This window comes from Tamandua tetradactyla, chromosome 8 (assembly GCF_023851605.1).
Source record: "Tamandua tetradactyla isolate mTamTet1 chromosome 8, mTamTet1.pri, whole genome shotgun sequence".
Lineage (NCBI taxonomy): Eukaryota > Metazoa > Chordata > Mammalia > Pilosa > Myrmecophagidae > Tamandua > Tamandua tetradactyla.
This window is the reverse complement of record NC_135334.1, coordinates 21,834,199-21,849,578: the sequence shown is the minus strand read 5'-3', so window position 1 is coordinate 21,849,578 and position 15,380 is coordinate 21,834,199. Positions and strand designations below refer to the sequence as shown.

Genomic DNA, 15,380 nt, shown 5'->3' with positions numbered 1-15,380 from the left:
TGGTCCGTCATGTAATGGTGAGAGATGCAGGTTTGGAGGTGGCTGACAGGAGAGGTGGCTGGGAGGGCTCTCCCGATGTTCCCTCTCTACTGGGAGTTTCCCTCACCAACCTGTGGCTTGTCTGGTGTTTTTCTGTTACAAGGTGTGTGTCCCTTATTTGGAGGTTAGCTGGGCACAGGGAGGAGAAGTGAGGGGCAGCCTTTATACAAGTCATAAGCCCCATTTGAGACAACTGTTGCCAGGAAAGAAGCCGAAATGCTTGACTAGCACTGATGCTATGGGGATTTTCCCTTTATCTTAAAAAAAAAAAAAAAAAAACAGAGCGACCCAGTGGAAAAAAAAAAAAAAAAGATGAGTTGTGAGGAGGCATTAGCAGGCCCAGGACACTGCGTAGCTCATTTGTTTAAATTTGCAGTTGACGGCTGCCACCTCTCTATCGGCACCAGGCGGAGAGTCTCTCATGTCAGTGATCAGGCTGGCAACGGCACGGCTGCGGACATGAACTACCTAACCCTGGACGTGGACCTTATGAACTACAACCTGGAGGAGGTGGTGAGTAGGGACAGGCAGCTCCTGGTCTTCAGGCCCTGCTTGGAATTCTAAATACTCTGCCCTGTGTCCAAGGGACAGCTTGGAGTCCCCTCCCCCTGTGGATCAGTGCAGTCTATACAGGCCCATCAGCACCTGACTTTTAGGGCCTTATTTCCCATTTCATGGAGGAAGCAGTTAGCTACCCTGGTTGTCCTTAATAGACGTCCTTTGGAGGGGATGGAAGGTACAATTTGGTCCTGTATCCTCCACTGACTTGCTGTGTGAGCTGGAACGAATCACTTTGCCTCTCTGTTCTTCAATAGGGGATCCTCTCCTGATCTCTTAGGGCTGGAATAAGGAAGTAGACAGGAAACTACTTTGGAGGCTTTATTCATGTCAGGAGGCTGGCATAGCTAATTGAATCAATCTGCATATATTTATTCATCTCTTGCTATAAGATATTTCAACCGGGTACTACATTCTGAGTTGGATGGAGAAGTCGAAGATCTAGTTCTTGCCTACCAATAGCTTACAGTCTAGCCAAGAAAATAAAAATAAAACACTCACTGGAAATGATTAGACAATAACCAGGTGCTAAACTGAGGAAGTAGGGAACCAGACTGCCAGCAAAGGGAGACGGACCCCAGCGGGCTGGAGTCAGGGATGGGAGGGGTGCCAAGTTGGTGAATGAACTTCTGATTCCGTATTAACCCAGAAATGTCCTAGAGCATGTTGCAGACTTCCTCAAAGGACTGGCATCTCTGGAGATAAGCAATTATTGGAAAAGAGTTTGCTTAGGCAGATTAAGAAAATAGTCCCCAGCACCTCCCACCCAAGTTTCCCCAACAAATCATCATGGTCAGGTGGCTTGGCTGTCACAGGACCTCCCGAGGATTGCAGGGGGTGCAGCTCAACCAGATACCCCCAGGGCTCCTTGTGTGCTGGCACAGACGGAAAGGGCCTTTGGGAAACTTCTTTGCAGTCATTTCTCCCTTTCCTTCATGGCCAAGGGCACTTCTGGGGAAAGGACTCCTCTCTGAGCTGCCTTCTGAGCTACCCTGTGGAGGACCCACAGGCCTTTCTCCTGTGCCACCAACTCTTCTGGCCCTAAATTCATCCTCAGATATTCTCCAACTCCCTCCAGCTCCTCAGGCTGGAGTCTTACCTATACCCAAACTTACCTGGAAAAGTCTGCCTCTCACTTGCCCAAATCCCAAGGCATGGGAGTATAGGTAGAACATGGGGAGAAGAAGGAGAGAAGAGCTAATTATTCCCAAGCTCAGCCTCTCAGATCCAAATAAAATCCCCAGTTAAAAGCAGAGTCAGAACCATCAGTCGAATCAGGACTGGCTACACCACTGGCAGGACTCAATGCAAAATGACAATGCAGGGTTCCTGTTCAAAAATTATTAAGAATTTCGACAGTGGCAGCTGAGCACTAAACCAAGCGTGGGGTCTTTCTAAGCACAGGGCCCTGGGGGACTGCATGAAACTGGCCCTGAGTCTAATTACAGACTCAAACCCCACTGCTGTGACAAGACAATGTGCTCCCACCCCATACGCCCATCCTGGGGCCCAGCTTCGCCTGGTTAGGTTACTAGGTGCCTTCCTCTGCCCGCAGATTCAAGCTGACCACGAGCCCTGACCCAGTTGGAAATCATAGTAACAACCAACTTGAGACCTGGCCCATCCTGGCTTCTGAGAAACCTCAAGAGTTTCCCCGAGCTTCACGCTTCGCTCCACTGTGTGACCTACTGCAGACAGGTGGTGGCAGGGAGCAGGGGACAGCAGCAGGGCAAGTCCCATATCACAAAGGAAATCTACAGCCCAGGGAGAGATCTGGTGGCATTTTCAGGTCACACTTCAAATAAATGGTCCTCTGGCAGGCATCTGAGCATGCTAGGACCCCTCAGTCAGGGTCTAACCAGGAGCTCAGGAGTCCTGGGACCATCAGCTCTTCTTCAGCCAGCTCCCAGTTCCCCCCTCCTACCTTCACTGTCCCACATACACAGTCTCTCTCCAGAGCCATTGCCCTCCCGGAAGTACAGACCCTTTCCCTCTGCCTCTCAACAGGGTCTTGAGCCGCCTGGGTGGCTCCCCAGCACAGAGGCTCTGGAATGGCCTGGCTCTTGAACGGCAGAGTAGGCAGGAGAGGCTTGCACATGGTAGCGTCTCAGTGAGTATTTTTTGACTTGTGCAGCATTGAAAGTCTTCTCTCACCATTTCTATCTGCAGTTATCCTAGCTCCTTCCATTCCTTTTGTTTCCCGCCCACCCCACCCCATCCTTGCCCACACCAAGCATTGGCTCACTTTAGTAGAACACTGGGTTCTATCCTCCAATGTTAGGATAGGAATTGAGGACTCTTGGCCATATGCCAAGTGTTGGTTGTCCTGCTTCCCTTCCTTCTCTTGAATTCTAAGATCAACTTGAGCTGCTTAAAATGACCATTCTCTTATGGTGGGCTGCAAATTACAAGGGAGGGAAGCTCCAAACACAAAACAAATCTAGATGACTAATACCAGGAACAAGAAGGAGCCTGGGGTGGGCATGCCAAAGAGCCATCTTGTCTATAAGAACATTGAGCTAAGAGCATGGAGCCTCCTTCGGCAGACTGGGGCCTGGGCTGGGGCACCTGCCGAGGACAGTCAAAAACGATGCCTCCAGCCTCACCCTGCACACCGGCCAGGAGGGCAACAGCTGTGGAGCTGGCCCAGGCTTCAGGGCATACTGACTTCCCCTGACCTCTCTCCCCAGTCATGTCCCCACCAACCATGACCTAAGTGTGTCCAGATATCATTCACATGTACCTTCTCATTTCATCAAGGAGGTGTGAAGAAGAGGAACCAAAACCAGTCAGGCTGGCTCTGGGCTTTACGTTGGGGGATGGGAAGGTCCCCCTCCCCACCCCCGCCACCAGATCAAAAGTCCCAGAGGAGCACCAGTGCAAGAGGCCCCGACTGTGGGTGGGTGGACGGGTCCCAGATGAGGGGGAGACCCAGGGCCAGCCTGGGGAAGGCTGGTGAGAGTCTGGATTGGTGAGAATCTGGGTTCAGGCACACAGACCTCACAGTCTCCAGCAGGGATCCTTGCCTTCTCTGAGGATGCAGGCTGTGGCCTCAGCCCTTTATCCTCTGACAGAGCAGCCTAAAGAGCGACCATATATTTGGAACTGAGACTCAGGACCCAAGAAGGAGCATTCTTTTAGGAATGATAGGACTAAATATATGAAATCAGTACTTCCCCAAGAAATTGGCTTCAAGTGGTTCCTCTACACATCTAAGAGACATGTCTACCTGTCCCTAGGACAGAGTGACTCTGTACCTAAAGAGTAAATGGATTTCAGAGTTACAAGTGGGACACCTTAAACCTAAAGATCCAGTGTCGTCTGTGTTAGCCTAAAGTCTCCCACAGAACCGCATCCAGTACAGCACCATGTTCCCAGTGGCCCAAAACCCTTGGGTAGAGTGGGAAGAGGAGTCTGGCAGGCTTACTCCTACAGGGTAGGGGGAGGAAAGGGGAAAGATGAAATCAATAGTAAGCCAGAGTTCAGATGGTCTTTAGGAAGTATAGGTCCTCTGAGAGGGGGGTGAGGGATACAGACCGACATCCTCACCCCTTAGCCCAGTCACATGCCTCCAGACCCTGCACCCCTCCAGCTACTGAAAGCTGGAATGAGATGCCCCGGGGCCTGCCTCACTCCCAGCTCCAGACAGGGACATAAAAGGAGATGGAGCCTGCATACTCCCCATCGCCAAGGCTGTAATCCACGTCCTGTGTGCCGACACCTCCTGCAGCTAGCATGACTCGGGCGCCTGGCATCCTGGGGTTCGGTCACGATGAGCCAGGCACTCAGCAGACAGCCCTGTCCCAGGCTGGGGGCTGAAAAGGTCAGACTGGAACATTCACTGGCTGCACAACAAGCCAAAGAAGCAAAGCAGCTCCCAGGCACTGAGCTAAATGAGGATCATTCTGGGAAGCAGCTCAGCAACAGATAAAGAATCAGAGGACCTGGGAGCTATGAGCAAGGGACATCGGATGGCAGGATCCAGCCCCTTGCCAGGGCAGGAATCTCTTCCCATTCACTTGGGTCATACACTCCCCTTCCATTGTTGGATAGTTCTGCCTCTTAGAAAGTTCTCTCTCCTTGGAAATAGTCCTCCGCCAGCTTCTGCCCATTCCCTGCCCTCTTGTCCACCCAGGCTCTTTCCAGTCCCTGAAGGCAGCTCTAATGGACTCGAGGCTCCTCTTCCCTTGACTCTATACGCCAAGAACCTGCAAACTTGCTCCCGTGGTTTTTCAGATCCCTCAGCAAACCGGTCACCCTTGTGCAGACACGGGCCCCAGCCACACTGCGGTGGCCTGGCGGGTTGGTACCCAGTTGACCTCCTACGAGTTTCTGTTCACCTGGAGTAAGGTGACACTAGACTTTCTGGCAGCCACATCACCCTGTTGACTCATCTCAGACTTTCAGACAACAAACTTGTGGGTCTTTTTCTCATGAGCTCTTGTTAAGCCAGCTCTTTCTTACCTCGTACTTGACAGTTGACACTTTCAACCTGAATCTGGGTCTCGACGCTTTTCCCCATGCAATTCCCCATGCCCTGGTTCCAGCCCGTGGAGAACTCTGAATTGTCTGAAGGGTGTTCAATCCCTCAGCTGTCTTTTCATCCAAGACAGGGTATGAGTGCTAAGAAAGAGAGGATCCAGAACAGACACACACCCCTCCCAAGGAATCCCCTAGAGACCACTGCCCTCCCTCCACTTGCTGACATAGAATCCCACTCAGCGTGTTTCCTGAGCTTGGTGCTGGCCGTGCCGGGCGGTGAGGCCACCTTGGGATTAGAGGAATCAAATGAGGTTGGGAGAACTCAATTACCCAGGGCGCGACCTGCATCCTGAAATGGCTCCCAAGGAAGGGAGGAAGGGAGGGGAGGAGAAGAGTCATACTGTAATCCCACCACGTCTGACATCTCTTCCCCTCTCTTACCTCTACCCCTTGGCACCTCAACCCCAGGCCACTGTGCCCGTCCCTACCCCTGGCTGGCCCCTCGCAGTGCCCACAGCAGGCTGCTAACTAGACTCCAGGCTCCATGCTCAGCTTCGTTCCAGTCTTGGTGTTTTCTTGCCTTGTCTGGAGCACAGACCCTTGGCCTGCATGTTCTCATGACCTACTACATGCCTGTTTATGCCACATGCTGGGGTGGCCCCGTCTGAGGGCAAGTCTGTGTCTACACAGGCGCGTGTTGTGTGCGTGTGTGTGTGTGTGTGTGTGTGTGAGGGTCTTGTGTTCTGCAGCTTCTTAGGTCAGAGAATGAGTGAGTCACCCGTCCAACGTGCCCACACTGTGCTCCCTCTGGCTATGGGTCGCAGAGGCTCCCATACACCCCAGGCTATCAGGATCCCTAATTCCTCAACCTACCATCAGGCCAGAACCAACCTTGCTTTATTTCCTCTCTCAACTGTGTGGGGCAGGGTGGGGGTGCCTGATACCCTGTATATGGGAAGTGGCTTTAACACGTGCCACTCCCGAGCCCCCAAAACTTCTGTTTGACACTTTCTGCTGAGATGTACTGCCAACTGTCAGCACCCCACAAACCATCTTCCTTCTGTCTTCTCCTCTCTACTTGAGCACTTCGCCAAGCAAATGCCCCTTGGCAAGGAGAAAGGGGCATTAAACTCCCACCCTCTTCTAAACCCAGCTTCCCTTCTGGGGCCTGAGGAATGTTCTACCACATTGACTTTAAATGAGCAATAAATTACTCAGCCTGGGTGTTTTGGAGATCAAGAACTTGAGTGGTTCTCTTAAAGGACTTTCTGGCTGGACCCAAGCCCTCCAGCGGGCAGTGGGACAGTCAAGCTCCAACCATGGCTGAGGCAGGCAGCGTCCAGCCTTGTTGACTACCCCTGCCTTGCATCTCTCCTCCCTCTGACTGCTTTGCTCTGCTCGGAGCTTATTCATCTCACTGCTTTTCCCCTTTAGCTCCTGCTGAATTTCAACCTGAGTCAAATTGCCATGTTCAATGACAATATAGGAGACAGCTCCCGATCCCCAGGGAGAACCCAAGGTGGGCTCCAGACAGTGAAGGGACAGGAGCAGCTATTGAAGAGGCACAGAGAGGAGCTGTTACTCCCTAAAGACCCAAAATTGGAAGGCCCCTGACCTTCTCTGGGAAGTGACTCTAAGAACATATCAGCAAACATCTGTGGCACTTCTGCCATGTATAAAACATACAACCCCACAAGGGAGACACACAAGACAAAGCCATGGCACCTGCCTCCGGGAGCTCGTCTTCTAGTGAGAAATCCATCCAGCCCTGAGTGCTGCAGTAAAGGCATGCACAAAGCACAGAGAACAGCAAGTGTAACTCCGAGTGGGAAAAACTGGGAAGGATACAGTAAGGAGGGATTGAGTTGGGCCTCGTAAGAAGGTTGGAAGTACACAGAAAGAAAATACTGCTTGGCAAAAGGAAGAGTTTGAGCAAAGTTCTGGAGACAAGAATGCGTCGTACTGGGAACAGGCAGCTGGGAGAATGAGGTATCTGGAAGATAGGGTGCTTAAAGTAAAGTAGATGATGAGGTTTGAAAGGTGAGGGGACTATACATTTTGGAGAAATCTAAAGGTCCTGATGGGGAATTTAGATCTCACCCTGCAGGCCCATCGTTTCCAACAGGTTTTTGTGAGAAGTAGAGGCATTTTATCCTACAAAAATTATGTTTGAGTGTGCATGAGTGGTTCTGTGGTAGAATATTTGCCTGCCATGCAGGAGACCCAGGTTCAATTTTCGGTCCATGCACCAAACAAAAAGAAAGAAAGTTTTTGTGTGAACCGCCACAGGAGACAAAGGTGGAAAGCTTTGGGTAAGGACAAAGGGGAGTCTGGGGCGCCCCCCATAGGAACATCCTGTGATATACCCTCAATCATAGGCACTGAAAAAAGTCCATTGGATTCATGCTGTATGCGCTGCAATTGGTTGTGAAATTTAGCAATTTGTTTTAGACATCTGAGAACATGCAGATAAAACTCATTTCTTTTTGCACACTGCGTTGCATTAATCTTGTTATGTGAGTGCACAGGGCTTGCCTCAGTCCTGTCTTCTACTGATGAACTTTTATGACAAACATGACTTTCACTTCTAACTGGCTTTGTCAGGGAATGTGACAGTGAAAAGAAGAAAAGGGGGGGGGAAAAAAGGATTAAGACAAAAAGAAAAGAAAACCACTGCTTCTGGGTGTCAGGGAGCCAGTAAAGAATTTGGAGCAGGATGCGGATGCGATGGGTCTGTATTGGAAACTCACCGTGCCCTCTGGGTAGGAGGAGGATGGGAGCGGAGTGAAGTGCACAGCAGTGTGGGGACCCCCAGAGACACATCAGGAAGATGAAGGCTGGACTGAGGTGATGGCAGGAGGATGGAGGGGCCGGGGGGCAGATGGTCTCCCTCCACCTGCTTCTCACAGTGCGGCTCATCGGGGGACCAGAAAGGAAAGAGCCGGGTTGGGGCACGGATGGCAGGGAATCTCCTGTGGTTAGCCAGTGCAGTCTCACTCCGCTTGCACCCGGGACCCTCCTCTCTTGGAAGGAAGGCATTGTGAGACCACCTAGAGCCTGGGGAAAAGAGAACCCCATCCTCTGCCTTCCTGGGACTCAACCTTTAGAGAAGTGTCTTTTCGAACCGCTTAGCTGGTTATTTGGTTTTGAATTGCCGTGGGGAGGGGACTGGGAAGGGAAGGGGAGGGTGGGAAGGACAGGGTTGGGGTGCATAGAGGCGCAGGTGCAGCAGGACAGCTGTGAGTGAAAGGTATGAAAACAGGCACCAGGTCTTCCTTTGTGGTTAGCTGGGTAAACAACCTGAGCGCTGGGGAGCAGGGGGGAGGGGAGGAGGGGGAGGAAGAGGCTTCCGGGGACAAAGTGGGCATACTCCCTTCATTTGGAATGGGCTCCCCCTCACCCCAGTTCCTGGGTCTCCCTAGGTCCCCTCACTTCCTTCTGTCTCTGGGCTTCAAGCTTTCACAGCTCTCCTTGCTGTCAGGAGAGATGGGATGGGAAGGGGGGATGCTGGCGATGGCCCTAGAAGGGAGCGCAGGCACTGCTGCCTGGCAGTGGAGACACTGGTCCTGGAGATAGACAAACACGGGTCTGAACAAACTGAGATGCACTACTCTGTGATCTTGGTAAATCCCATCTGTGAAGGTATTACATACCTTGAGCTTGTTGTGCAGATGAGAGGAAATGAGGCCTGAGAAAGCCCAGCATCCTCAACAAATGGGCAGCTATTACTACAATTACAATTATAATGAAGACAGTAATGGGAGGGTGGGGGGACAAGCCTAGAGGAAGCCAGCAGGCCACATGGGCCACCCCACACCCAGTGGGGTCCCAGGCTTCAGATCCTCTCCCAAAATCGAAGCTCTGACTCCAGTCCCTGAGCCCGCAGCCTCCCATACCTGAGGACACATAAACACCAGGTGCACAGCACTTCAGAGGTTGCACGGTACATCTACACCATGTATCTCCTTTCATCTCCATCCCTACCCTGTGAGGAATTAGTCTCTTTTACAGATGAGAACATTGGAGTTGGAAAAGGCAAAGTCATTTGTCCAAGGACTCACAAAGGAAAATTGAAATTTGGTCAGTGGGACATCTGGGGAGTGCAGGGACAAAAGCACTTAGCCTGGCGGGGGTTGGGAGGTAGGAAAAAGCACCTCCTGGTCCTCAGTTCTCCACACTCTTGTCTCCACCTTGCAGTACAAGGAGTTCGGCAACTACAGTGACAGCACAGAGACCCTGGTGGAAAACCACCTCTGCGCCTCAGAGGAGGGGTCCCTACTTGCCTCCTTCAAGGCCGTGTTCATGCCCTTGGCCTATGGCCTCATCTTTCTCTTGGGCATGGTGGGCAACATCCTGGTTCTGGTGATCCTGGAGCGGCACCGGCAGACCCGCAGCTCCACCGAGACCTTCCTGTTCCACCTGGCGGTAGCCGACCTCCTCCTGGTCTTCGTCCTGCCCTTTGCCGTGGCCGAGGGCCTCGTGGGCTGGGTCCTGGGCAGTTTCCTCTGCAAAACTGTGATCGCGCTGCACAAGGTCAACTTCTACTGCAGCAGTCTGCTCCTGGCCTGCATCGCCGTGGACCGCTACCTGGCCATCGTGCACGCCGTCCACGCCTACCGCCACCGCCGCCTCCTCTCCATCCACATGACCTGTGCGACCGTCTGGCTGGCCGGCCTCTTCTTCGCCTTGCCGGAGATCCTCTTCGCCAAGATCAGCCAACCCCGCCAGAACAACTCCCTGCTCCGCTGCACCTTCTCCCAAGAGAACCAAGCGGAGACCAATGCCTGGTTCACCTCCCGCTTCCTCTACCACATCGGCGGCTTCCTGCTGCCCATGCTGGTGATGGGCTGGTGCTACGTGGGCGTGGTCCACAGGCTGTGCCAGGCCCAGCGGCGCCCTCAGCGCCAGAAGGCCGTGCGAGTGGCCATCCTGGTGACAAGCATCTTCTTTCTCTGCTGGTCTCCCTACCACGTCGTCATCTTCCTGGACACCTTGGTGAGGCTGAGGGCCGTGGGCAACAGCTGTGAGATCAGTGGCTATCTCCCCGTGGCCATCACCATGAGTGAGTTCCTGGGCTTGGCCCACTGCTGCCTCAACCCTGTGCTCTACACTTTTGCTGGCGTGAAGTTCCGGAGTGACCTGTCTCGGCTTCTGGCCAAGCTGGGCTGTGCCGGCCCAGCCTCCCTCTGCCAGCTCTTCCCCAGTTGGCGCAAGAGCAGCCTCTCTGAGTCAGAGAATGCTACCTCCCTCACCACCTTCTAGGTCCAAGCACCCTCCTTTGTTTCTGCTTTCTTGGGGGATGCAGCGACTCTGAAACCCCTCCCGGCAAGAGGTGGGCTCCAAGAGCTCACCTTGGCCAGAGTCCTCATTTGGGGAACAGGCTGAACCACCCCTCTTTCTAGGGCAGCCAGCTCTTCTCCCAGCCCCAGGGCTAAGCTGGAGCCCAGGGGAGGGCAAGCAAAGGCAAAGCAAGAGATACCTGTAGCCATCTGCATCACCTTGGGCTGAGAGTCCTACTCAACTTCTCTCACCCTAATCTCCCCAGAGCTCAAGAAACAGCTTTTACTTCTGTTCTTGCCAACAGGAAGAGTCAGTTCCCTCCCAGTACACACTCCACCAGCTTGTGGGGACCACTGGCCTCTGCAGCAACCCTCTCCTTCTCCCTTCCTAGCAAATGGAGCCAAATGGAGGCTGGGGCTGAGGAAGGCCAGCTGACAATGGAGTGTGGCCTTGACACGGCTCACACCCTAATGGACACAGACATTCTGCAAGGCCCCCAGCCCTGTAGCCATCATGACCAAGGAGGAGGCTTGGACAGACCCAGTTTGGGTAGCTGACCCTGGCTCTGAGCAGGTGCTGGGAGGTCTGTAGACCAAGACAGGCTCCAGGTGCCCTCAGAGGCACACCCAGTATCCTGGAATGAACCAAGGCCAAGCCAGCAAGGGAGAAGCCCGAGGTGGGAAGGAAGAGTTTCTCTTTCCCCAGCCCCGAAGAGGGACAAAGCATCATGGAGCCCAGCTATTTCCTTTGTTCAGGCAAAGTCTGGGCAGAACTCTCAGGATGGGCCAACGTGGGCAGAATCCAGAGCCCTGGTGGGTTCTGAGCACTGATAATGGGGAAGGAGGCAGACTGGTCCTTCTTGACCCCTTTCCCACAAGCCAGTAGGTGCCAATGGAAGCTCCTAGACTGGCAGAGGGGTCCCAAGCACTTGCTTAAGAGGCAGAATGGAGATGTAGCCCCCTGAGGTGGGGGTGGGGGGGAAGAGGTGGCTCCTCTGAGGAGAAAGAAAAGAGGAGCCAAGACCAACAGATTGAAGGAGAACTCTGGAGTCATCTCACTGAGCCCCCGGCCTACCGGCCAGATCCAGAGCACAGAGGGCAGCGTGAAGGAAGCAGGCCTGGGCAGGGAAGTCCCCAGGCCCCTGGGGAAGCTGTGGCCTGCCCCGGAGAGGATACTACTCAGATGGAACCAGAGGAAGCTGCTCTGCGCTGGGGGTCCCTTGGGCAGTTCTGGGCTCTTCCTCCCTCCTACATAGTCTCTGATCTGGGGTGGGGAGGGTCTCCAAGTCAGGGACCCCACACTTGCCGAGGGCCCACGTGGGTTGCCCAATCCCACTCAAGAGGCCCCCACTGAAGAATCCCCAGGCCCTGGGGACGGCACCTTCAGCACAGAGCACGGAGAAGCCCTGGGGTCCCCTTTTCTTTCTCCCAGCACCCACCAGCAAGCTAGGCAGTGGAGGAGCTGGACACAAGCAAAAAGGCACGAGGTCGGATTTTGAATTTTCTCTTTTTAATAAAAAGGCACCTATAAAACAGGTCAATACAGTACAGGCAGCACAGAGACCCCCGGAACAAGCCTAAAAATTGTTTCAAAATAAAAACCAAGAAGATGTCTTCACATATTGTATTTATATATTTATATTTATATATATATATTTATATAATGGTACAAAATGGCTGGGGATATGGCCATGAATGGAGGAAGTGGGCTGGCCTGCGGGGTTCACCTTGGAAAGCTAGTCGGGTGGCAGAGGTGGGCGGGGAGGGGAGGGCACGGGTCCTTTGCGGTCTGACCCCTCGTCCTCGGGGCAGCAAACATTTGAGAGTCAAGACAGTTTGGGAAGTCGTGGGTCAGGGGTGGGGGGCTCAAGGATGAGGTGGGATGGGCACGGCACCCAGCGGGATTGGGGGGCAGGTGGGCCCCAACACGGAGGAGCCGGCCCTGGCCTGGGGAGGAAGAGCCTGTCCCGGCCGGTGGTGGACTAAGAGGGCAGCACCAGACTGGGAGGAACAGGGGGTGCGATTCCCTTTGCGTCACAGCTGCCAACATGAGGCCAGGCCCAGCAGGCCAGGCAGGCTGGGGGATGGGGGCCATGGTAGAAGACATCCTGTCCAGAAATGGCCCTTGATGCTGGAGGAGGAGCGCAAAAGGCCCCTGGCCAGGTAACTGCCCACCACCTCACGAGGCAGCAAAGGAAGTGAGAAAAGGAGAAGTTTTTTCTCCTGGGGCCAAGGCAGGGCTGGGGGGTAAAACACCCATTTGTGTATGGCTTCAGCTCTGACCAGGGTCGGGTGTGAGGGAACCCTTCTCAGGAAGAGGAGGGGGCCGAGGAGGAGGAAATGGCTGAGCCTGAGTGGGCACAGACAGACGTGGCCCATTGCTCCAAGCCCTGGGCTGAGAGGGCCCTTGCCAGCAAGGGGGCGGTGGGATCGCCCCCTACTCCCCCCCCAACATTCCTTCTACTCCATCCTCAAGGGGAGGAGACTGGGGGGAGGCAGACTGACTCAGCCAAACCCTTTTCCTTCCTCCTTATGTAAGTAGGCAGCAGCCTCTGGGAGAGCCGGGGCCTGGGGGTTACGTGGCCCAGGACACTGCAGCAGGTACAGGACCATCTGTGCGACCACAGGTCACACCACCACGGCTCCCCAGAGCCACCTCCCCATCCTCCTTCCCTTTGCCCCAGGCTGGGGACAAAGGACTTCAAGTTCTGGCTAAGATGTAGCAGCAGGAGACCAGACACCCACAGCCGGGCAGCCAGGGCTCCGTGTCGCGACGTGGGCTGACACGCATGCCTCCACACCCACGTGCTCCCTGAGTCCCTCAGCAGGCGGAAGCCGCGGCCGTCTGACTCGGTTTAGGTGGGAAGCGTCTGTGTCCTTTCGGTATTTGGGGAGGGGCCGGGAATGGTGTCCTAGAGCCTAGAGCCACCCGAGCAGTCGGGGGGTGTGGACGGCTACACATCCCTGGGTCCAGGGGCAAGGAGGGGGCAATAGTTTGAAGAAGCGGGGAGGGTTTCTTTTATCCTTTTTTTTGTTGTTGTGTGACTTCTATCAAAACACAGAAATACAGCAAACACACAAACCAGCACAAAAGCCCAGCGCTCTATTTACAGCAACGGCTGGCACCTGCGCCCCTGGCAGGGGGTCAGCCACATCAGCAGGGAGAAGAATGCAGGAAAAGACAGAATGAAAAATAGGTGGGCACAGAGATACCAGGGAGGAAAGTGGAGCTGGAGAGATGAAGAGACAGAAGGCCCAGGAGACAGTGGCAGAAGAGGGAAAGGAACCGGGGCCGGGGGGCCGGGGGTCTCTCCTCTCCTTTCTCTCTCCCCCCTCCCAGGATCCAGGACTCGGAAAGCATGTTCTAACGAGAGTGTGCAGGGGTGTAGGGCGGGAGGGGGGGGGGTGGGGAGAGGAAAAAAAGAGAGGCTCCATAGGAACCAGGGCGGGTGGGGGAGGAGCAATCCTAGCGGCCGAAATGGAACAAAACCCCAATCCAACATCCGCCCCTCCCCCCTCCCCACTCCGCCACTTCCCCCTAAAGCTGCCAGCACATCTGGTTTCCACAAATGCCACTCCCCACCACACAAGCCCCCTCCCACCCCACCCCTTTCCCCAGGCCATCCCAACACTGGAGGGGAAGAAACGTCTGGAAGGTTTCGTATTTGCACTATGGCCTCCAGCTCCGGCCCCAGCAGGGACCGCTAGAAGGGCAGGTTGGCCATGCCGCCGGGTGCCGGGAGGTAGCCCACCTGGCTGTCCAGAGACCCGCTGCGCTGCCGCAGGGGGTGGGACACCATGAGGTTCTGCTGGGGCGGGGGGCCCATGAGAGAACCCTGCGGGGACAGCATGTGGGGGGGCTGGCTGTAGACCTCGCCCCCAACAGCCCGCTGCTTCATCAGCATGAAATTCTGCTGGGTCATAAGGCCTTGTGGAGGGGACATGACGCCCTGGTGCAAGCCGTGGGGCACCATGCCCTGCTGTGGGGGCACACCTGTCCTGCCCAGCAAGGACATCTGTCCGGGGTGGCACATGGACATGTTGAGCCCCCGCTGGACGCCCTGCTGGCCCGGGAGGTTGGGGGGCCGCGAGGGGGTCTGCTCCGCCATCATGTTCTGCAGGTTCATAAGATGCAGGTTGGGGGGCTGGGCCTTGGGGGGCTGGTTCTCGCTCTTGGGGAAGTACTGCAGGGTGCTGCTTGGCTTCTCGGAAGGGATGATCCTTGACAAGTCGAACTCGGGGATCCCCGTCGGGGTGGGCCGGATCACCTCGCTCAGCTCGGGGTCGTTCAGCACGGAGGCCACCCCAGTGAGTACGCCTGGTGGGTACGCATCGCCCATGCGCCCGGCCAGGCCTTTGCCCATCAGGTGCTGCTGGGGGGGCATGGGGCCTGGCGGCGGGGCGGGCAGGTCCTCGGGGGGCAGGGGCATGCCTGAAGGGTAATGCTGCTGCAGGCCGGGCCCCGCACCCCCTCCCCCGCCGGGGGCCATGGCACTGTGGGGCTGCTGCAGCCGAGGGGGGAAGGGCATGACCTGGGAAGAGCTGGGCACAGGGCCGCAGGGGGCCCCCAGGGAGTCTGGGCCCCCTGGAGCCATCATCATTGAGTTCTGAGGGGGGCCTCCTGTCCCCTGCGCATTGGGGTGCAGTGGAATGTTGGAGCCCAGCGGGGTGGGGGAGGGCAACATGGTAGGCGGGGGCTCATGGGACAGGGGCTGCTGGCCTGGCAGGTTGATGCCCATGGGGGCCTGGGCAGCAGCTGAGTTCAGGTGCATCTGGGTGGGCTGGCTGTTGCTGATCCCTGCGGGAGGGAGAGGAGAAGGAGGTCAGGAGCTGTGCACCCCCAGCCGGGGGAAGATGCAGAACTTAGAGCTTCCCTGCTCTCCAGCCAGGGCGGGGGCCGGGATGGGGGCTTCCACCACACTGCACTGTTCTGGCTGTGCAGGAAGCGGCTCAATGCACTGAAGCTAGAAGATAAGGCACCAAAGTTCTGGCCTCGTTCTGCCTGGGACATGTCGCCAGGCA

The 15,380-nt window shown here is 55.4% G+C and overlaps 2 protein-coding genes across 10 annotated transcripts in view; one reads left to right on the top strand and one right to left on the bottom strand.

Moving 5' to 3' along the window:
* Positions 1–420: 420 nt before the first annotated feature.
* CXCR5 (C-X-C motif chemokine receptor 5) lies at positions 421–11,971 on the top strand. Its single transcript, XM_077112721.1, has 2 exons — positions 421–552; positions 9,277–11,971. The coding sequence occupies exons 1-2, from the start codon at positions 499–501 to the stop codon at positions 10,339–10,341; spliced, it is 1,119 nt and encodes a 372-aa protein (XP_076968836.1). The 5' UTR covers positions 421–498; the 3' UTR covers positions 10,342–11,971.
* BCL9L (BCL9 like) overlaps positions 11,847–15,380 on the bottom strand; it is a 28,041-nt gene continuing 24,507 nt past the window's right edge. For all 9 annotated transcript variants that reach the window (XM_077112712.1, XM_077112719.1, XM_077112713.1 and 6 more), the window contains one exon: positions 11,847–15,156. In XM_077112712.1, the coding sequence (XP_076968827.1) occupies positions 14,063–15,156 (1,094 nt within the window). In that variant the 3' untranslated portion in view covers positions 11,847–14,062. The remainder of the gene's footprint in view (positions 15,157–15,380) is intronic.